This window comes from Oryctolagus cuniculus, chromosome X, assembly GCF_051225735.1.
Source record: "Oryctolagus cuniculus isolate XC-2025 breed Fujian yellow rabbit chromosome X, ASM5122573v1, whole genome shotgun sequence".
Taxonomy (NCBI): Eukaryota; Metazoa; Chordata; class Mammalia; order Lagomorpha; family Leporidae; genus Oryctolagus; species Oryctolagus cuniculus.
In genome coordinates this window covers 52,056,242-52,079,935 of record NC_142888.1, presented here as the reverse complement: position 1 = coordinate 52,079,935, position 23,694 = coordinate 52,056,242, and the positions used below count along the sequence as shown (strand labels likewise).

Below are 23,694 nucleotides of genomic sequence, written 5' to 3'. Positions count from 1 at the left end.
TCTATCCAATGCTGAATGCGCTTGGGAACACCTACAGGACCCCAGAGGAGGTCTCATGTGCCTTCCTAGCACCCCCCACTTTGCAGCACAGTGATCTGCATGTGATAAGCAGACCAGCCTCTATTGGAACAAGGGCCATAAGAGAGGCACCAACAGAATGCTCTGGGGTTGATGGAGAATGAGGGCCAGCTTTGTGAAGGAACTGACATTTGAGCTGCGCCTGGAAGGATGGCGAGGCTTTTCACAGGCACCAGGGTTTGGGTGCGGGCCCTTGCAGGCCCCAGGAAAGAGCAATGGCAAAGGTTTCAAGTGAAGACAAGGCATGGTGTGACTTGGGAGCATGGTATATCCAGTGCAGGTGGCAAACAGGGGAGTGGCACAAGCTAAGGATGGAGAGAACGTGGAGACCTAGACAGGGAGACCCCCGAGCAGCAAGCTACAGAATTTAGCAGCTGAATGTCTGAGCAAGGGGCCTGATGCCACCAGGACCCGGGCTTCCGGCGGCATCCTACCGCTCTGCCTTGATAGGCATCCCCTGCCTCACTGGTAGTAGTGAGTTTCTTTTCGTTGTCCTGTTTGTATGTGGTTTGGTTTGGAGGTTTTATGTGGTTTCGTTTGCTGTCTGGCCTTTCCCTTTTCCTCACAGTTCTTCACAGCATATGGTCCTGATTACGTGCTGGAAATCACGCCAAGCTGCCGGCCAGACCGCAATGAGCCCCACCGAATCCAGCAAATCCTCAACTACATCAAAGGTGAGCACCACCCCTTGAGTCCTGCCCTCCTTGTTCCCCTGTGTTTGTGGTGGCCCATCAGTGGGGCTTCCTCAAACACCATTTGTCTTTTTGGTGGCGAATCATGTCACGGACTTGGAAGGGAAAGTTCTTCGTGGCCTGACAGCTTGTAGTTGGAATTCTGCACTGGCCACTCTGGTTGGGATTGTCATTTGGCTGGCTAATGTCACCTTCAGAAGGACAAAAGGTTCAGCTTTAGGCACCTCCAGGGGAAAACCAGATCTAAAGTACACCCTGAGATATTTTCTTTTGAAAAGACCAAGAGGAAAATCTTCTTCACAATGAGAAAAGTTCAATTCAGACCCAGGGGGTCAGGGTGGAGGAGGGACTCACAGACATGCTCTTCCAGCGTGGATGGATCCTTAGTCCACTCGTGCCTGGAGAGACTTGTGGAGCTCCAGTGTGTAGTCAGGGATTCTGATACCCTAGGATGGGGGTTCCCCAGTCTCACTCAGAGTTCTGGAGTGGGGCTACACTCCATAATTCTTCCCTTCCCTGAGGCTACCCTGGAATCATTCCAGCCTCAGGGTGGAGGAGAATGCCAATCATCACACGCCATTGGCCTCTTAACCACACTGTCCACTAGCTATTTGGGGTCACTCTCCCCAGCTTTCCAGTAGAGCCTCCCCGACTCCACCCCAGCTGCCTCTATACAACTCATTTCATCTACCACTCATTTTAAGTATTTTAGGCACTCGTTTCCCTGTTTAAGTGTGTGTGTGTGTGTGTGTGTATCCTAATTATCTGCAGTGTTTAGAGACCAAAGGTATCAGATTGCCCATCCTAGAGAGTAAAAGTCCTGTGTTCATTTGTAAAGTGACCCAGCTAGCACTAGTTCTCCTACCTTTGACTCCCTCGTTGGAAGGTAATCTGATGAAACAAGGGAGGCGCTGTCTATGTTGTGGTCAGCCTGAGAGAGTACACTGTGTCCAGAGGGTCTTTGCTGAGGGTTGTATTAAGGTCCATATCCCCTAGTAGAGCCCAAAACATGCCACCAGCAAAGTCTATAGGCCAAGACTCCATGCCCTGGGCTCCACCAGCCAAAGACAATTTGCTAAAGCAATAAGTCATAAACTCTTAGCTTACGCTCATAGCATTGCTTATTGCCCCTGCTGAAGTGTCCGTAGCCCTCAGTCTTCTCCTGACCCTGTAGCTTCAAGCCGCCTCCCTCTGGCCTCTCAGTGACCACTGACCTCACAAGTTCTCACTTCCTAACCAAATCCTTTTCCCTTGTCCAACCTTTAAAGCCTCACAATACTGTTCCTGGCCCCTCTCCAGTCCTTCCCACTGTGCTGCAGCCCTGGTGAACTGGTGAACTCACGCTAGCTCCCCCGGCTCCTCTCAGACCCAGGACAGGTTTCCTGGGTCCGTCAAGACTGATCCTGGGCCAACTTCTTTAACCCCTCTTCCCTCAACCTGGCCATGTGCCCTCATCTGGGCTCGACATCCTGTTAGGGCACAGAAAGAGAAATAGCAGCGGAGCAACTAAGCAAGCCCCTGCAGCTACTTGTGCACACCTCTGCACGTGCAGTTAGGTCTATGCTTTGGCTTGCCTGCACACATACAAGGCACATGGCTCCAGAAAGTGTGACATCTTGCTATTGAGGAAATGGAAATGACAAATGAGAGAAGACATAAAGAAGGTAATGCAAGGAGAAGAGGACTAGGAAAGGTAAGAAACCTAAAAGAGAAGTAAATTTTAAAAAAGAGGCTGGAGGTAAAAGGCTGGGATGAGGTTGTTTAAAAAAAATAGTGATAGGTCTTAGAGGATGTGGGAATTACGTAGCAGTCCAGATTTGTTAAAGACCCTAACAGGTTGAAATAGTATTCTGTTTGTAACCCATGAAATTAATCTGAAGGAAAACACATGGACCAGGATTTGGGTCCACAAAAACAACTGAACACACACAAACAGAAGGCATGGCTTAGCAGCATTTCGTCTGAAAGAGAGATAGGGACTTTAGTTGACACAGAGCTCAGAGTGAGTCACTGGGGCAAGGTGGCCTCCAGAGATGCTGATGCAGTATCGACCTCACTTTAAGAGGGCTCTAAACAAATAGAAGCATGCTCTAGAAGGTCAATCAGGCTGGGGAGAAACTTGGAGCCCAGGCTCCAAGCGGTCTGTTTGGAGGATCTGAGGCTTAAAATGGTCTCTACTTCATATCTCTGAAATGCTGTCACAGAGCAGAGGTCTGTGATGCCACAGGGTACAGAGCTGGACTCATGGGTGGATATTATGAAAAGGCAGATTTTCATTCTTCAAAAGAAAGAATTTGGGGCCGACTCCGTGGCGCAATAGGTTAATCCTCCGCCTGCGGTGCCAGCATCCCATATGGGCGCCGGTTGTAGTCCTGGCTGCCTTCTTCCAATCCAGCTCTCTGCTGTGGCCTGGGAAAGCAGTAGAGGATGGCCCAAGTCCTTGGGCCCCTGCACCCGCGTGGGAGACCGGGAGGAGGCACCTGGCTCCTGGCTCCTGGCTTTGGATCGGCGCAGCTCCAGCCCTTGGGGAGTGAACCAACGAAGGAAGACCTTTCTCTCTGTCTCTACCTCTCACTGTCTGTAACTCTACCTCTCAAATAAATAAATAAAATCTTAAAAAAAAACAAAAGAAAGAATTTTGTTTTTAAAAAAGATTTATTTATTTATCTGAAAGGCAGTTACAGAGAGGCAGAGGCAGAGAGGAGGGGTGGTCTTCTATCCACTGGATCATTCCGCAAGTGGCTGCAACGGCTGGAGCTGCGCCAATCCGAAGCCAGGAGCCAGGAGCTTCTTTCCAGGTTTCCCACATGGGTGCAGGGGCCCAAGGACTTGGGCCATCTTCTGCTTTCCCAGAGCATTAGCAGGGAGCTGGATCAGAAGTGGAGCAGCTGGGACTACCACTGCAGGTGGCGGCTTTACCTGCTACGCCACAGCACCAGTCCCAACAGAAAGAATTTTCTTACAATTAGAACTGCCCAAAGTGCAACAGGTTGCCAGGAAAGGAATGAAGGTCTCTGTCACTAGAAATACACAAAAGGACTTTCAAATGTTCGTGGAAAACATGTATTATGAAGACTACACATGGATTTCAAATATTCTTTGCCCCCAAATAAATTTATTATTAATTCCATTTTCCACAAACTTTTTGAAATCCCCTTGTATGTTACAGGAAGAATATAGAAAAGAATTAAAAGAGCATGGTGAGAGTGCAGGGGCTGGTAGATGAGTCACAGTTGTTGAGTAGGGGAGGTAAGGCTGTGTATAGGAAAGAACTGATTGGGAGAAGAGAAGCTAATTGGCTACATGTGGGTGAGGAAGAGCCAAGAGCAAGTAGAGCATCTATAGAATACTGGGAATGTCCAAATTGTCCATTTTCCCACCTCTTTCACATTGACAAAGTCTTGTGTTCTACCTATGCAAATTAGCAGAGAACGTGAGTGCAGAATCAAAGAGAAATGCAGCTAAACCTAGAAGAAAGCAGACTAGAAAGAAGTCCAAATGTTGCTAAAGAAAATGGCCAGGCTAACCTGTTGTACTGGTACCATGCCCCTCCAGCCTGGTGACGCATGCTGCCATCAGATAGTGTGTTGCCATGACAATGGTCAGTGTGGAAAGGCTGCGGAATTTTTTGCATTCTGAAAGGTTTTCCTGAATCCTGTCTACGAGACTGTCATTTATTCTTGCATATAAAAACCTCAGCAATGCTCTGCTCCCCAGTCCCCCACCCCCCATGTAAAACAAAAAGCCACATGAGGGGTCCAGAGTGATGTGGGCAGGTGAGACAGCAGTGAGGGAGCAGGCAGACTCCTGAGTTTCACCAGCATATTTAGTTGAATTTGTTTATTTAGCCTTTGGAGTTTTTTTCTCTTTTCTTACCACATTCCTTAGAAACACAAAAGATGAGATTTTCACCTACTGGAAATCAAATCTGCCAAAGTTCGCCTCATAGAGATGCATTCCTTGTGCGTGTGCTACAGGGTGACTCAATAGACAGGCAAATTGAGACCTCACCTTATCCCAGTTTTACCGCCCATTAGTCTTTCTGAGACAAAAAAATAATAATAATAAGACCATGGAGAGTCAATTCAAGCCATTGGAAAAAAAAAGCTCCGTTTCACTCCCACAAATTGCTATCTCATGCCTATGAGCTATCTTAAAGGTATGTGTCACTGTTCACAAGGAAGTACGGGTTACAGAGCAGACTCCTGACTGCTACTGTAAAATGACCCCCACCCTGCCATGCTCAGCTCCCGGTCTGCTTCCCTTTCCTCTTCTCACAGTGCTCCAGAGGAATCAGCTCACGGTGAACCTTGCAGAGTTGGAACAGTGCTGCTATGGCCAGTCCCGAAGGGACAGGCTCCTCATGCCTGGCTAGCTGTGCATGGGGAAATGGGGATAGTGGTGGGAGGTTTGCTAGTCTCTGATACTGATGGCATTTGAATCAAGTCGGGGCCCCTAAGGGAGCTTGATGTTGCTGAGGTCCACCCTTGGTAGGGAGGGGTGGCTGAGTTGTGTGTGAGTGTCTGTTGGAGTCATAACTAGAAGTTTCAACATTTGCTCTGAGTTCCCAGATCTATCCCCAAGTCTGTCCAGGATAGGAAAAAAAAAATGAATGAGGTCAGGAAGTAAGGAAGAGGAGGAAAAAGGAGGGAGGGGCCAGACACAAGAAGGAAGAGAAAAGCCTTGTGCACAGCTGCCCTTTCTGACCGTAAATGAAGGAGGCTCAATTTGGGTTGGGAGATGGACCGCTCAACTAATGCAGCTGTGGGGACAGACAACACAGGTGGAATAAGAATAGCTGCTACTTGTCTTAAAGATGGGGAAACTGAGGCTCAGAGAGACTAAGTGACTTGGCCAAAGTCATCTTTCTTCATTCCATTAGCAAGTGATTATTAAGCATCTATTACGTGCCGCACATATGTGGTAATATTAAGTGATACAGCAGACATTTGGACCCAGGTCTCTCCGAACTGAAGCTTGGGAGTCCGGCTGTTTGGCCTTTCTGGTGCTCCCCTTTCCTTGCCAGTATTGCCCTGTCAGATCCACCCCACACCCTCTGTCTTCTTTTTCCAGTCGCCCCTAGTAAACCCCTCCCACTTTGCACCACACACCCAGCTCCTTCCATGGGGTGTCTCCAAAATCTGAAATGTCATATCTCCCTGGAAACGGGAAGCAGGCAGCCACAGGCAACCCTTGAGATTCTGGCCACTGACCTAGACTTTTTAGCTCTCCCTGACCTCCCCACCCGTGCTGTGCCTCCATGGCCCCCACCATGCTGTGATCTGAAGCTCCTGGTTCCATTTCCAGATGAGTAAACAAGGAAAAGAGAAAGACAGAAGGTAGAAGAAGCCTGCTCACCTGGCTTCTGCTGCCTGAAGTGTGCTGTGGCCGCAAGCTCCAGTCTGCTATTTACAGTTCCACAGCCCCAGACTGAGACCCTTTGCATATCTGCCAGGAATAGTATCCTTAGGAGAAACACTGTGCAGGCTGCAAGCAGCACCTCCCCTGGCAGCCTGCAGTCTGGGATTGACACCACGGGGCTGGCAGTTGAGACTTAAAGTCTGGGCATGTTCAAAGCCTGCTGGAGCCCTAAGCTTGAAGCAGAGCCCTGCTCGGTGGGACTCTACACCGTGGAAATTCAGTTTCCTTCCACACCTCCTCTTCCTTTCTGAGAAGTCTGGATAAGTTGAAAGGCAGGGTTGGTCCCAAGGACAGACTGACTGCTTTAGGACTCCTTGGGAGGACTCTGGAGCACGATCCTGGAGGATACCCTGAGTCAATTTGCATGACTTCAGGTTAGGGTCTCTCTCATACCCATCCCTTCTCTCCCCGTCTTGTCCCCATCCTCTCTTCCTCTCCATCTCCCTGTGGTCCTTTCCAGGAGCCTGTTGCCAACCTGGGCTTCCCCATTGCTCAGGTCCCTCTGTTTTCTTGTTTCACTAGCCTAAAACAAGTGCAAAGATTTGTTGTTGTTGAGAGTACGTCAAAAAGTTAGTGGAAAATAAAATGAAAAGATAACTTTTTCATAAAATGTGTGTTCCATGAACATTTTTAAGACAGCCCTTCCCCAATGCCTGTATTTTATTTTATTTTATTTACTTTTTAAGATTTATTTTATTTTTGGAAAGAGTTACAGAGAGAGGTAGAGACAGAAAGAGAGGTCTTCCATCTGCTGGTTCACTCCTCAGATGGCCGCAACGACTGGAGCAGCACCAGTGCAAAGCCAGGAGCCAGCAGCTTCTTCTGGGTCTCCCACTTGGGTGCAGGGGCCCAAGGACTTGGACCATCTTCTACTGCTTTCCCAGGCCAGAGCAGAGAGCTGGATCAGAAGAGGAGCAGCTGGGACTTGAACAGGTGCCCATATGGGATGCCAGCACTTCAGGCCAGGGCTTTAACCCGATGTGCCACAGCACTGCTCCCCACCCCCGTATTTTAAAAACTTTTTTGCACCAAAGTAAGATTACTGTTTTTAAATTTTATTTATTTATTTATTTATTTGAGAAGCCCAGAGAGAAAGAAAGGGAGCTCCCATTCCCTGGTTCACTCCCCAGATAGCCGCAGTGGCCAGGACTGGACCAGGCCAAATCCAGAAGCCAGGAACTTAGTCCAGGTCTCCTGTGTGGGTACCAGGAATCCAATCACTTGAACCATCACTGCTGCCTCCCACGGTTTGCACCAGCAAGAAGCTGGAGCCAGGACCCAGAGCTAGGCGTAAAATCCAGGTACTTTAATTAGAAATACAGGCATTCCAGTTGGCCTCTTAACCACTCTTAACCACTAGGCCAAATGCCAGCCCCTAAACTTACCTTTTAATTCCATTTCCCATGAACATTTTTGTAAGTTACAAAAATATCATGCTGAAAACTTTACAAAAATCTAAACTAAAAATGAAGATTGGCCCCCAAAGTTACAGCAGCTTAGACAGTGGTTTTTAAATAAACCATGAAAACACTTGGCAAGTTACTTATGAAGACTTGACATTTCTGCCTAAATCCACAAGGCGGGAACTCCTGTTGTTGGATGTGTACAGTACAACACGGTGTGCTGGGTCTTTCACACACACGGTCTCATTTAGTCCCTGCGATTTTCTTATTGAGGTAGGAGATAGGCGCTCAAAGACATTATGTGATATGTCTGTAGTCATTTAATAACTAAGTGGGGAAGTCAGGATTTTTTTTCTTTTTTTAAAGATTCATTTATTTTACTTGAAAGTCACAGTTACACACAGAGAGAGAAGGAGAGGCAGAGAGAGAGGTCTTCCACCCTCTGGCTCACTCCCCAATTGGCCACAATGGCCGGAGCTGGACCGATCCGAAGCCAGGAGCCAGAAGCTTCTTCCAGGTCTCCCACACGGATGCAGGGGCTCAAGGACTTGGGTCATCTTCTACTGCTTTCCCAGGCCATAGCAGAGAGCTGGATCGAAGTGGAGCTGCCAGGTCTCCAACCAGAGCCCATACGGGATGCTGGCACTGCAGGCGGTGGCTTTACCCACTATGCCACAGCGCCAGCCCCGAACTCAGGATTTGAACACAGACCTGTGGATCCCCTCCTTACCTTGGCAGCATTGCCCTGTCAAACCTACTCATCATCTCTCATCTGCTTTCATCTGATTACCCCCTAGTAACCCTCCCCACCCTCAACAGGCTCCCACAGTGAGGTTCTGAGCCAGTTTAATTTTAAGATATGATTATGTCTCTACTTTAAAGCCTCGCTCAGTCAATACACAATTTTTTGAACCTCTCTTGAGCTTGGTACCATGAAAGATATAAAAGAAGTTTAAGAAATGGTCTCTGCTACTGGTAAACAATTGAAAAATCTAGGTGAGGAAATACAACTAAACTCCTTGAACAGATCCAGATATAATGAGGGCTGATACTACATAGAAGCAGCTGGGGTCTGAGATTTTAGGGAGACCGCTTTCAGAAGGCTGGGTAGATATGAATAGGTTGGAGTGGGGATGTTCTCTTTCTTTAAGATTTATTTATTTATTTGAGAGGCAGAGTTATAGAGAGAGGGAGAGGCAGAAGGAGAGGTCTTCCATCTGCTGATTCACTCCCCAAATGGTGGCAATGGCCAGGGCTGGGCCAGGCTGCAGCCAGGAGCCTGGAGCTTCTTCTGGGTTTCTCACACGGGTTCAGGGGCCCAAGGACTTGGGCCATCTTCCACTGCTTTCCTAGGCCATCAGCAGAAAGCTAGATCCGAAGAGGAGCAGCCAGGACATAAACCAGTGCCGATATCGGATGGTGGCACTTCAGGCAAAGGCTTAGCACACTACACCACAGCACTGGCCCCGGGATGTGTTCTTAAGCAAGGGAAATTCATACAGGTGGAGGTAGGGGCAGAATGTGGGTCCCCTTGAATTTCAGGCCAGGTAGTTTTTATCAGATACAGTAAAGTAGGAGCCATTCTGGGTTCTGGAATTAGAACATGATATGATACAATGATATTTGGGAAAGATCATTATGGCATAGTCCAAGGGTGACCCAGCAAGGGCCTGCACTGGAACAGTGGTGGAAAATAGGGGAGAATGGCTGAGAGCTGTTATGAAGAGAGTATCACCAGCACTTAGAGGTAGGTTGTCTATAGAGGATCAAGAAGAAAAGAGGGGCCGGCACTGTGGCTTAGCAGGTAAAAGCTAAGCACCGCCTGCCGTGCCGGCACCCCATATGGGTGCTAGTTCAAATCCCGGCTGCTCCACTTCTGATCCAGCTCTCGGCTATGGCCTGGGAAAGCAGTAGAAGATGGCCCAAGTCCTTGGGCCCCTGCACCCACGTGGGAGACCTGGAAGAAGCTCCTGGCTCCTGGCTCCTGGCTCCTGGCTCCTGGCTTCGGATTGGCACAGCTCCAGCTGTTGTGGCCATCTGGAGAGTGAACCAGCAGATGAAAGACCTCTCTCTCTCTCTCTCTCTCTCTCTCTCTCTCTCTGCCTCTGCCTCTCTGTAACTCTGCCTTTCAAATAATAAATAAATCTTTTAAAAAAGAAGAAAGGAAGAAGTAAAGATGACTCTGAAGTTTCCAGCCTAATACCAACTGGAATGGAAAACTACTGGGAGAAGGGGCACAGTTTTGCAGAAACATATACTTGATGTGTTGTTTTGCCATATTGAATTTGAGGCACAGTAGTAATTCCACACAGTACATCTACATGGGCAAGTTTGTTAGAGCCAATTAAAAAGCAATTTTTAAAGAGAATTTGATAACATGAGCATATGCTCATGTTCACAGTATTAAGAGGAAAAAAGGATATAAGATTTTTAATACCATCTAGTTTCAACTTTGTAACTATATATGATGAGCATGTGAGTAAATGTGTAGATATACACAAACACTAGAAGGAAATGCTAATAGTAGTTAGCCTTGCTGAAACTTTACCAAAGTAACTTAACAATAGTTATCTAGGATTGGAATTATGGATAATTTTTATTTGTTCTTTATTCGTTTTCTGTATTTTTCAAAATTTCTATCATGAACATGAATTACTGTTTTCAGTCAGGAAAAAAAGCAATATATGTTTGCTTGTTTTATTAAGAAAAAAATAACAATTTTATGTCAGACTTTATGTTCAGATCCGTGATTTATAAAATCAGTTCATCACACATGCAGGTAGCTAGAAAAATAAAGGACTAGAGAATGAATATTTTACACATCTCAGATGTTACTCCCTTTCTTGGGGTACTTCTAAGAATTCTACAGTGTTTTCATTTGTCTTGCAAAGCAGAATGTCCCATATCTCACAATGGAAAGCATCTTGCATCTGGGAGAAGAGCAGAAATCCCAAGTACCTCCCCAGAACTACCTCCATTTCTCAAATTTTCATTCATTCTAAGGCAACTGTCTCAGTGTCTCTGAGTTTTCTCTTCAACTCCATTGATCTATGTGACTACTCCTCCATGTTCTTGATTACTGAAATTCTATAATACATCTTAAAATCAAGTAGAGTGATTCTTTCTTCTTTTTCAAAATTGTTTTACCTGTACTAGTTCTGTTGCCTTTCTATATGAGCTTTAGGATTATCTTGCCTATATCAATAAAAACCTTGATGACTTAGATAGTTGTGTTAAACTTATATATCAATATGGAGAGAGTTGACATCTTTAGTGTGTTGAGTCTTCCAATCTATGAACATGGTATGTCTCTCCATGTTTTAAATTTTATTTGATTCTGTTCATCAGCATTTAGTAATTTTCGTGTGTGGATCCTGAAAAGTTTTCATACATAAGTACTTCTCTTTTTTATTTTTTTGAGTGACTATGAATGGAAATGTATTTTTAATTTGGGTTTCCTTGTTTTCCTTATTGATATATAATAATACAACTGATTTTGTATCCTGTGATTCTGGTGAACCCATTTATTAATTCTAGGAGGCTTTTTTTAGATCTTTGGGATTTTCTATGTAGATCATCATTCATAAGCAGATAGAGGTGGTTTTAGTTCTTCCTTTCTGAGCTCTAAGCTTTTTAATTTTTAAAACATTTAAAAAATTTTTATTTATTTTTATTTGATTTATAAGTCAGAGAGATGGAGACAGAGATCTCCCATCTGCTAGTTTACTCCCCAAATGCCTGCAGCAGCCAGACCCAGACCAGACTAAAGCCAGAAGCCTGGAACTCAATATTGGTCTCCCATGTGAATGGCAGGGATCCAATTAGTTGAGCCATCACTGCTGCCTCCCATGGTATGCATTAGTTGGAAGTTGGAATCAAGCTGGGACTCAAACCAATGCATTCTGATAGGATGTAGGAGTCCCAAGCAGCAACTTTAACTGCTGTGCCAAATGCCTACCCCTGTAAGCTTTTTATTTCCTTTTCTTATCTTGTTGTACTTGCCTAGGACTTCCAGTACAATGCTGAATGAGAATGGTAAGGGCAGACCTTACCGTTATTGCCTTATTATAGAACTTAGAGGGAAAATATTTAATTTCGTAATCACTAAGTATGATGCTAACTGTAAATGTTTTATATTCTCCTTATCAAGTTGAAGCAGTGCTGCTTCTATAATACTGCTTTTCTGAGACTTTTCATCATGAGTGGATGTGGAATTTTGTTAAATGCTTTTCTGCATCAGTTCATGCAATCATGATATACAACTTTTTATATATTGCTGAATTCCATTTGCTAGTTTTTTATTAAGGAATTTTACATCTATATTTGTGAGAGATATTAGTCTGAAATTGTTTTGTTTTGTGGGGTTGTTTAGGCTTTTTTGCCTTAGGACAATTCTTGTCCTATAAAATGAGTTCAGAAGTATTCTCTCCTCCTACAAGTTTCCTACAAGAGATAGTGTAGAATTGATGTTAATCCCCCATTTTAGTAGAATTCTCCACTGAAACCATCTGGGCTTGCGTATTTCTTTTCCAGGTTTATATTTTCTATGTTGATACTATTGTGGTCAAAAAAATCCCTCTGTAATTTCAAGTCTTTTCAATTTGTTGAGGTTTGTTTTATGGCCTAAGATATAGCCTACAATATATGTTTTGTAAGTGCTTGAAAAGAATGTATATTCTTCTGTATTTGGTGAGTGTTTTATGTCAGATCCTGATGGTTGATAGAATTGCTAACTGATATCCTTCCTCATTTTCTGTCTAGTTATTCAATCAGTTGCTAAGAAAGGTATGTTGAAATCTCAACCTGTAATTGTGGATCTATCTGTTCATATTTCTCCATATATACAGCTCTGTCAGTTTTTGCTTCATGTGTTTTGAAGCTATGTTCTTTGATGCATACAGACTTCACATTGGTATATCTTCTTGGTAGATTGACACTTTTACCATTATGTAATGTATCTCTCTGTCCATAGTAATGTTGTTTGCTCTGCAGTCTATTTTATCTGATATCAATATAGCCAAGTGATAAATCTTATTATATTCTTTTACTTTCAACATGTTTGTATATTTGAAGTGAGTTTATTAGTTTATTAGTTATCATTCTATAGCTACTCTTATAGTCCTTATTTTTATTTACTTATTTATTTTTACTGGCTGCCTTTTTTTTATATTTTTCCCAAAGAAACCTTTTATTTAAGGAATACAAACTTCATGCATTTCATAAGTACAACTTTAGGAATAAAGTGATTCTTCCCACTGTACCCTCCCTCCCACCCCTCTTTCTCGTCCCTCTCCCATTCCCAGTCCCATTCTCCACTAAGATCCATTTTCAGTTAATTTTATACACAGAAGACCAACTCTATACTAAGTAAAGAGTTCAACAATTTGCACACAAAAAAATCAAAACTGTTCCTCAACAGTCAAGACAAGGACTGTTCAATGTCATTGCATCTCAAAGTTAATTTCACTACCTTTTTTTTAGAAACTTAATTAAATTTAAAGAAGCACCCAAGAATGATACATTTTTTGCAAACACTTAGACATTAATGAGACATAAGAATATCCTCCACTTAATACGTTAAAAGAAAGTAAGTCCTTGAAAGCAAGTTTATCATTAAGGAAAAACCTAAGAAAACAAGCAATGGAGTTGGACACTTAGGCATAATTAAGACTTATGAGACATAAGAATATCCTCCACTTAATACACTAAAATGAAATAAATCTTTGAGAACGGTTTTACTGTTAACTCTCATATTACAATCCTTTAAGGACAGAGGTCCTTCATGGGAAGTTAGTACACAGTGACTCCTGTTGTTAGTTTAAAAACTCCTATGTGTGACGTCAGTGATCACCCAAGACTCTTGACTTGAGCTGCCTAGGCTATGGAAGCCTTTTTTTTTAAGATTTATTTATTTATTTGAAAGTCAGAGTTAGAGAGAGAGAGGAGAGGCAGAAGAAAGGTCTTCCATCTGATGGTTCACTCCCCAAATGGCCGGAGCTGGACTGATCCGAAGCCAGGAGCCAGGAGCTTGTTCCAGGTCTTCCACACAGGTGCAGGGGCCCAAGGACTTGGGCCATCTTCTGCTTCTTTCCCAGGCCACAGCAGAGAGCTAGATTGGAAGTGGAGCAGCCGGGTCTCAAACCGGCACTCATATGGGATGCCAGTGCTTCAGGCCAGGGTGTTAACCCGCTGTGCCACAGCACCAGCCCTAGTGGAAGCCTTTTGAATCCACAAACTCCATCAGTATTTATTTATGTATTTATTTTGACAGGCAGAGTTAGACAGTGAGAGAGAAAGAGAGACAGAGAGAAAGGTCTTCCTTTTTCTGTTGGTTCACCCCCCAAGTGGCCGCTATGGCTGGTGCACTGTGGCTGGCGTGCTGCGCCAATCCGAAGCCAGGAGCCAGGTGTTTATATAAGGCCATAAGCAAAGTGGAAGTTCTCTCCTCTCTTCAGAGAAAAGTACATCCTTCTATGATGTCTAGTCTTTATGTTTTAATTGGTATATTTAGATCACTTACATTCAGTATAATATTGAATCATGGAGTCTTAACACTGCTATATTATTTTCTGTTTTATTTTCGTTTATTCCCTCTCTTCTTTCTGTTTTCTTCCTTATCATTTTCTATGGTTGGGTTTTACCTTTGTTCAAATTCCAATTTGATTCTTCTGTAGTGTTTTTTATCACACCTATTTCTATTGAAATTTTTGTTTGCTTTTGGGTATATGTTATACATATATGATTTATTGTGGTCTACTGGTATCAACATTTTACCAGTGGGAGTGAAGTATAAAAACCCCTAACTAGGGGCCGGCGCCGTGGCTCACTTGGTTAATCCTCCACCTGTGGCACCGGCATCCCATATGGGTGCCGAATTCTAGTCCCGGCTACTCCTCTTCCAGTCCAGCTCTCTGCTGTGGCCCGGGAGTGCAGTGGAGGATGGCCCAAGTCCTTGGGCCCCTGCACCCGCATAGGGAGACCAGGAGGAAGCACCTGGCTCCTGGCTTCAGATCGGCACAGCGCCAGCGCGCTCTCTCTCTCTCTCTCTCACTGTCTGTAACTCTACCTGTCAAATAAATTAAAAAAAAAAAAAAAAACCTATCTAGGGGCTGGCACTGTGGTGTAGCAAGTAATGCCGCCAGTGCCGGCATCCCATATGGACACTGGTTTGAGTCACGGCTGCTCCACTTCCGATCCAGCTCTCTGCTATGGCCTGGGAAAGCAGTAGAAGATGGTCGAAGTCCTTGGTCCCCTGCACCTGTGTGGGAGACCTGGAAGAACTCCTGGCTCCTGGCTTTGGATCAGCCCAGCTCTGGCCGTTCCGGCCAATTGGGGAGTGAACTTCTCTCTCTCTACCTCTCCTCTCTCTGTGTAACTCTGATTTTCAAATAAATGAATAAATCTTTAAAAAAAAATTCTATCTACCTTAAAGTCCCTTTTGCCTCTCCCCATTTATAATATACTTGCCTTAAATATTAATTTTACATACATTTAGAGCCACATCAGACAATGTTATAATTTTTGCTTGAATTTTCTAACGTAATTTAGAAAATTCATGAAAACGGAAATATATTTGCCCATATTTTATTCTATCCATTGTTCATTCTTCCTAACAATTCAGAATTCTATTATTTCTTTTCCATTTCAAGAACTTCCTTTAGTTATTATTTTTTAAGGTAGATCTGCTAGCAATAAAATCTTTTAATTTTCCTTCCTTTAAGAATATCTCCATTTTCCCTTCATTGCTGAAGTGTATTTTCACTGAATATACAATTCTGTGTTGATAGCTACTTTCTTTCAGCACTTGAAAAATATTTTATTACTTCCTTCTGGCCTCCACAGTTTTTGATGAGTCACTGTCATTGAATTATCAATCACCTTTATAGGTGAGGCTTTATTTCTCCTGTGTTGCTTTCCAGATTTTTTATTTTTGTTAATTTTCAGGAATTTTATTATGATGTATCTTTTTAAAAAAAGATTTATTTATGGCCGGCGCCGCAGCTTACTAGGCTAATCCTCCGCCTGTGGCGCTGGCACCCCGGGGTTCTAGTCCCGGTTGGGGTGCCGGATTCTGTCCCGGCTGCCCCTCTTCCAGTCCAGCTGTCTGCTGTGGCCCGGGAAGACAGTGGAGGATGGCCCAAGTGCTTGGGCCCTGCACCCCATGGGAGACCAGGAGAAGCACCTGGCTCCTGGCTTTGGATCGGCACAGCTCTGGCAGTTGCGACCATCTGGGGAGTGAACCAATGGAAGGAAGACCTTTCTCTCTGTCTCTACCTCTCACTGTCTGTAACTCTACCTCTCAAATAAATAAATAAAATCCTAAAAAAAAAAGAGAGAGAAAGGCAGAGTGACAAAGAGAGGAAGAGGCAGAGAAAGAGATCTGCTGGCTGACTCCCCAAATGGCCACAACAGCCAGGTCTAAGCCAGGCTGAAACCAGGAGCCAGGAACTCCATCCTGGTCTCCCACACGGGTGGCAAGGGCTCAAGTATTTGGGCCATGCTCTGCTGCCTTCCCAGACACATTAGGAGGAAGCTGGATTTGAAGTGGAGTAGCCAGGACTCGAACTGGCACTCTGATACAGGATGCAGACATTCCAAATTATGACTACCTGCTGTGATTACAACAGCAGCCCCTGATTATGGTGCTTCTTGGCATACGTTTCTTTGAGTTTGTCCTATATGAGGTTCAGCTAGAATTCTTGAATATTTAGGTTTATTTCTTTTGCCAAATTTGGGGAATCTTTAGCCATTATTTCTTCAAATATTTTTTCAGTCCTGTCTTCTTTCTCCTTTTCCTCTGGGATTCTGATGACATGAATATTAGATCTTTTGTTTTAGTCCCACATAGACCCTGAATTACTGCACAGTTTTTCTGTTTTCTATCTTTTATTCAAATTGGGTAATTTATATTATTTTGCCTTCCAGTTTATTGACTCTTCCTCTATACCCTCATTCTGCTATCAAGACCATCTGTTGAGTTTTTATTTCACTTATTGTAGTTCCCAGTTCTAAAATTTTGATTTAATTTTTTGTTTCTTTTTATTTCTTAAAAAAGATTTATTTGGAAGGCAGAGTTACAGAGAGGCAGAGGCAGAGGGAGAGAGAGAGAGAATCTTTCATTCACTGGTTCATTCCACAAATGGTCATAACGGCTGGAGCTGGGCCTGTTCAAAGCCAGGAGCCAGGAGCTTCTTCCTGGTCTCCCACGTGGGTGCAGGGGCCCAAGGACTTGGGCCATATTCTACTTCTTCCAGGCCCTAGCAGAGAGCTGGATCAGAAGTGGAGCAGCAGGGTCTCAAACAGGCACTGCAGGTGGCCCCTTTATTGGCTATGCCATAGCGCTGGTCCCCCATTTAGTTTTCTTCATTTCATCTATTCTTTGCCACAACTTCCTAGATTTTATTTGTTTCAAACATGTTTATAATTGCTACTTTAAACTCCTCAGATATTTCCAATATCTGTATCATCTCTATGTTGGCATTTGTTGATTATCTGTTTCTCATTCAAGCTGATAGTTCTTAGTATGACGAGTGATTTTCTATGTATGCTATTATGGAGTTCTAGATGTTACATTCTCTTTTAGCAGATTTCGTCTGACACCATACTGTCAAGGGTAGGAGGCACTACTCCATCAGGATATAATAGTCTAGGTTCCCTACTCAGCCAACATTGACACTCTGGGCACCTCATTACTACTGTGTGGTAGTAGAAACCCAGGCTCCCTACTATACTTCCACAGATACCACCCTGGCCAGGATTTGGAGTGCCATCTTTTTACTGCTCCCCATGTGATCTCTACTGACATAGCAGTGAGTGGGCCTCCTTGCCATTGAGCAGGGATGGGAAGTCTTAACTTTCTACCCCGCCATCTCCAACACAACCCCTCTGGTGGGTGAGAAGGGAGCCTGGTTACCGCTAGGTTGTTTCCTTTTTCAATGCTGGGGTGAACAACATTCAAACATTTCAAAATTGGGGTGAACAACATTCTAGACGAGAAGAACAGGATCAAAGACCCCTAGGCAGGAATGGATTTAGTATATTGAATATATGTTTTAATGGGTAATAGAAAGACATATAACTACCACATCAAGCTCTTTGATTTCATAGATATTACTGCTTGGGAGGAGGCTGAGATTTTTAAAAAGTAAGTCCAGAACAGAAAAAGTTTCCATGCAAGTGGTATTTCTGTGAATATAGCAAAACTGTTGACAGTACTGAAGCTTGCAAAGCAAATCTATCTCCAAAGTAGCTAGTATTATTAACCCCAATTTAATAGATGAGAGAACCAAAGTGTAAGGAATTAATTAGCTTGTACAAAATCATATAACAGATAAATGGGGAAGCTGAAATTCCACAGGATCCATGCGAGGATCATGGCCAAAGCTTAGCGGAAAGAAGAGGGAGCTTTCCTTCTGCCTGCTAGAGAGTTGCTGATTATGCATACAGAAAACTAAGAATTTGTTGGAGACCTGTAAGGTGTTTAAGTAAGCATTTTATTTGTTTGTTAGCCCAGAGTACATGCCTAGAGCCGTTGTGCTCATTCCCCTCCAGCTTTTAGCTCTAAAATGACCAAGGGGGAAAAGGAAGGTAATAAATTATTAGAGAAAATAAGGTAAAGCACTCAGGATTCTGCAACTGCTAACTGTTGACACCTTTCTCAATCTGCCTGGAGGCCCTTCAAGCAAGTGGTGTTTAGGTGCTGTATGGAGCACAGCTGCGAAATGCAGCAAGGCCAAGGGTAGTTTTGTGTCCTTGGCCTTGGCAGCCGAGGGGTAGCTGCTGCAGGATTCCCACCACCAAGTTCCACAGGAAGCTGGCAAGACTTCCCGCCCCATGGACTCCTTTTCTGTACCTGTGTAGGGACAGCCCAAAGACGTTCCCCACGGAGCTCACGGTCTTCTGAGGAAGGGAAGCCTCTTTATAGGCTCTTGGTTTGCCCACATCCTTCTGCCTCTCTGCAGCTCCAAGCATATTTTGGAGGGAGATTTCATAAAGATTTCTAAATTGAGTTAGAATTTCAAGTCTATTGTGACATGCAAATTAGTCCTGCTTGCCCGTTGGCAGCAATGCAGCTGAAGTGCCTAGAGACGGGCCATAAAATGAAAACATCAAAGTGATTAAATGTGCCCGAAGAGCATAATTGAGTGCATGAATAAGAGAAAATAAAACAAATTGATTTTCTCCAGTGCCAGAAAAACAGAATAATTGAGAACAAAATAATAGACTTTGAAGTAATCAAAGTGAGGAATGCACCATAGTGACACAGAAACAGCCAGTTGTGGGAGAGATTTATTGTGTTTCTGTTATCATTTTTACAACTTTAATTTCATTAGCTAATAAATACAAATCAATTGAAAAATCAGTCAACCAGAGAGAAGGCAGTCCCAAGCCAAGATTTTTATTCACATCTCTAAAACAGGCTGAGGCAGTGATCCTTAATCTACTCTCATAGGCGCGCGTTTCCCTCGTGAGCGGGAAAACAAGTTCCGGTAGGCACCTTGGCTTTGGAGGTGACAATGTTCTGTTCTACCAGCCACTTTCCACATAGAGGTTTCTGAATCAGCTCTCAAGAGGGTCGCTTTTCTACTCCGCCAAGATTTCCAAAAGACAGCATCTTGGTTCGTGCAGGTGACATTTCGCGACACTGAGACCAGCACCCAGGGTCTTACAGTAGGTTGTTCAGAACTCATTTGGTGGCAGTGGTGTGGGCAGCAGCACCTGCCACTCTCACAGTACTGCTGAGCAGCTGTGGCTCTGACTGCTTCCCTAAACACACACACACACACACACACACACACACACACACACACGACACTGAAATCTAATCTAAAACCTAGAGGACCAACAAGCCTGTGCCACACCTTTGGCTTCCAGCCTGGAGGACATCAGGGAAGAGTAGAGAGGTCAGGGAAGACCTTGTGTTGACTGGCAATACAGCTGCGGACACCAAGCCTTGCTGAGACCAGGTGTGGAAGATCACAGAGCAAATATAAGGCTGCTGCAGAACTATTTTTACGGCTCCTCCGGGAAAAGAATCCTTCCACCCCACTCTTCAGCTGTTCACAGCTGAGCTCCGTGGTCCCTCTCTTCAGGATTCACAGTGATGGCTAATACAACCCAAACTGTGGGTTTTCTCTTCACAGGCCCTTGAGCTATTCTGGCAGTGGTTGGCACTTCCAGACGTTCGTGACACACCCTACCTTCGAGGCTCCCTAGTTAGTGGCCATACCATTGGCTCCAGTAAAGGTCTTCAGGACCATTGGGACTGTAAACCGGGGTGTGCGGAAGGAGTTGGCAGGGCTGAGACTGGCACTACTTGCTGGCTCGGTGGAAATAGCATGGCTCATATATTGTGGCTGCCAGGCAATTTGTCCTGGAGAATTTATCTTACAGGAAGCTGCACCTAGATGCTGAGGGAATCTCTCTGACCTGCTAGTGGCATCCAACGTCTATTCATGCTGTGCCATGAGGTAGACAGAGGATGTTAGCATTTAGCTCTTTTGGTGTAAGACAGCGAGACTTTGTCTCCAGTTCGTCTCCAGTTCAAGCCGAAAACCCCAGCTTCCATTTCCCACTGGTGTTTGGGTGGAGCAAAATGAAGCAAATGGCTTTCAAAACTCTAAAGCGTTATACAGATGTAAGGCTGGATTATTTTTCCTACCACTGCTATTCCCATTATCCTTGATTTCCCAGCCCAGATTTTTGTCTGAAAAAGAAATGTCGAGAAGGCACATCGACCAAAGAACCTGGGCGCCTTGAGTCCAAAATGGCTGGGAGGCATTGCCCAGCCTAGCAGATAGACAACTGCTGAAGCCCAGCTCTACAAGCTGGCTGGCAGGCAAGCAGCCCACTGCTGTGATGTCACCTCTACAGTTACTTGTGCCCATCCCTCCACATGGAGCCAGCAGATTTAGGCACAGGAGGGGAGAAAAAATGAATCATAAGCTATTTTAGAAATTGCTTCGATTCCGTTTGAGAATGCAATAGTGCCTTGCAAGCTAAGACCAGAACACCCTAACCACCAGGATAATAGCCTTTAAGTGCTGATAGCCTGTAAATGCCAGAAGCCTGGTGAGATTAATCCACAGTCTCAGGTTCTAATTCAGGTCAAAAGCAGACAAGTGGTAATCGGTGATTGTACTTAACAGTCACTGAAAGGCTCTCTGATGACAGGAGGGATCGACATTCCAAGTCAAGCAGTGCAGTTGACAATTAAGAGCTAAAAATTAAATCAGCCACCCATATCAACACATGCCCAGTGCTTCACAGAAATCCATTGCACTGCCATTGCCCCCAGATAGAAAGTAAGACCCTCAAACCTGGCCATGATGGGGCAGCAACTGGAAGGCTTGCTGGCGCCCTACCTCATACTGAATCCCCTCCCCTCCTTAAGATCTTTCAGAGGCTCTATAATAAGGCCATGGCCTTGATCTGGCCCCTGGCCACCTCTCCAGCCTCATTATCCCCCTCCCTGACCTTCATCCTGCATTCTGGCCAATTGCAGTTGCTTTTATACATCATGGTCTGTTCCTGCTGCCTGGAACATTCTTTCCCCTTTGCCCTTCAAGATGCCAACTGGTCTGTGAAGCCACTTAGGCGCTCTCTTTTTCTTCTCTCAGCATACTTGAGTTTTATTACCTTGTTGCTATGAATTATCATTGTGCTTTTCTCCATATATGTCTTCCTCACTACCCTGAGAGCCCCTGGAGGGCAAGAAGTATGTCTTGTTCTCTGTGACCTCAGCATCCAGCACAAGGCCTAGGCCAACTAGTCAAGGCTTGTGTGATGAACTGACAGAGAAGTGGGCCAGATTGGGCTGAGGGAGCTGGCTGGGCATGGGAGGGTGCACACCATCCAAGATTCTCAGATCCTGGGGACTGATGGGGACAGAGCAGCCTGGGCCCCAGCTGCCCAACAGCAATCCCCACATTACTTCTTCTCAAAATATGCCTTGTGTTACTGCATATGAGAGATGCTTTGAGGTGACACAAAGACATTTTTACTTTGAATAGCCATAGTAATTTTGACATATGTTTATGTAAAATAAGCACATCAAGTTCATTGCTATTATTTTTAGTAGTAGTAGTACTGTTGCTTAGGATAGATGAAGCCAAAATAGGTATTGCCATTTGAAGAGTGAGTTAATACACAGAAAATATTAGGTGACTATTAATACCAGTGTCCAGCAAATATGACGACATTCCTGAAAAAGTTACTCATCTGACAGTGGTTCTGGAAACACTTTTCAGCAATCCTAAATTCACTTTGCTATTTCTCTGTGGTGCCACCAAGCCCCCAAGCGTTCTCGGATTATTCCAGCATTCCTCCACACTGCTATGCTGCTGACTGTCTTTAGAACCCATTTACGGGCCGGCGCCGCGGCTCACTAGGCTAATCCTCCGCCTTGCGGCGCCAGCACACCAGGTTCTAGTCCCGGTCGGGGCGCCGGATTCTGTCCCAGTTGCCCCTCTTCCAGGCCAGCTCTCTGCTGTGGCCCGGGAGTGCAGTGGAGGATGGCCCAAGTGCTTGGGCCCTGCACCCCATGGGAGACCAGGATAAGCACCTGGCTCCAGCCTTTGGATCAGCACGGTGTGCTGGCCGCAGCACACTGGCTGCGGCGGCCATTGGAGGGTGAACCAATGGCAAAAGGAAGACCTTTCTCTCTGTCTCTCTCTCTCTCACTGTCCACTCTGCCTGTCAAAAAAAAAAAGAACCCCTTTACCTCCTAGCCTGGTAGCATTGATCCTCCTCTTGTTAGCCTGTGTTTGTCTAGTTCCACCACATTCATAAAGTCCTTAAGAGTGATGACCAAATTTGAAACCCCGCTGGATTGAATGGGAGAGTGCTTGATCACCTGCCCTGTAGCTCTGCAGAAATTCATTCCTTCCATGAATAGGTACTGAGCACCTACTATGTGCCAGCCACTGTTGACAGTGCTAACAATAGAGTAATGAACAATGCAATGTCTCTGCTGTCAAAGAGCTTGGGAGGGGAGACAGCAAGCAAATAAACACACAAGATGCTTCAGTATGCTAAGTGCACTGACGACAAGAAAATTGCATCATGTGATGGAAAAGGAGTGGCTGATGGGTGGCTACTTAGCTTGGGTTGTCCTAAGGCCTCTCAGAGGTGACTTCTGAGTTGAGACTGTTGACTCAAGGTTACAGAGGTGATAAAAAGAGTCAGAAAAGGGAATGTCCAGGGACAGAGCATTCCAGGCCAAAAAAAAAAAAAAAAAAAAAAAAAAAAAAAAAAAAAAAGCTGCAAAGAAGGGGGAAACTCTAAGAGCAAAAATGATTCATGTGTTCAGGCCACACAAAGAAGACCCATGTGGCTAGAACCAAGTGAGCAAGGAGGGTAGTGGTAGGAGACAGAAGACAAGGGACCAGATCCTACAGGTGACAAGCAGGTGGCAAACTTGCATTTTTATTCTACATGTGACTGGAAGCCGTTACAGGGTATTGAGTAGGGGGTGATGTGGTCTGACCTAAGTATTAACAAAGTATTCTGGCTTCCATGTATAGAATAGGATGTGGGGGACAAGGAGTGAAGCAAGGAGACCAGTTTTCAGACTGAGTCACCTAGACAAAGGGCAATAGTGGCTTGGAGTAAAGTTACAACAGTCAAGAATGGAAGCAAGTGGGCAGATTTGAAATGTATTTTGGAGGTAGAATCCACAGGACTTGATAATGGGTTGAAGAGGATGGTCGTAAACAAAGGAGGATATAAAGATGACCCCTAGTAGGGGGGAAAAGCACAAGAGACTCTGCACTGCCCCATAAAGTCACCACCAATCACATGTGACTATTCAAGTTAATTAACAATTTTTTAAAGATTGATTTATTTATTTGAAAGGCAGAGTTACAGAGAGGCAGAGGCAGAGAGAGAGAGAGAAAGAGAGAGAGATCCTCCATCCACTGGTTCACTCCCCAGATTGCCACAATGGCCAGAGTTGGGTCAATGTAAAGTCAGGAGTTTCTTCCAGGTCTCCCATGTGGGTGCAGGGGCAAGTTAATTAAAATTAAATAAAATGTAAAATTCAGTTCTTCATTTGCACTAGCCATGTTTCAAGTATTCAGTAGCCACATGTGACTAGTAGC

General features: G+C 44.6%; 2 protein-coding genes across 5 annotated transcripts in view; one reads left to right on the top strand and one right to left on the bottom strand.

Moving 5' to 3' along the window:
* The window catches only part of LOC149119640 (uncharacterized), a 282,520-nt gene that overhangs the window by 223,666 nt on the left and 35,160 nt on the right, over window positions 1–23,694 (bottom strand). The window lies entirely within an intron of this gene.
* Window positions 1–23,694, top strand: part of HDAC8 (histone deacetylase 8) — a 256,156-nt gene that overhangs the window by 225,197 nt on the left and 7,265 nt on the right. For 2 of the 3 annotated variants that reach the window (XM_008272803.5, XM_089324276.1), the window contains one exon: window positions 647–752. The exons of the other annotated variant lie outside the window; for it this stretch is intronic. In XM_008272803.5, coding sequence (XP_008271025.1) covers window positions 647–752 — 106 coding nt within the window. The remainder of the gene's footprint in view (window positions 1–646; window positions 753–23,694) is intronic. 3 annotated transcript variants of the gene reach the window in all.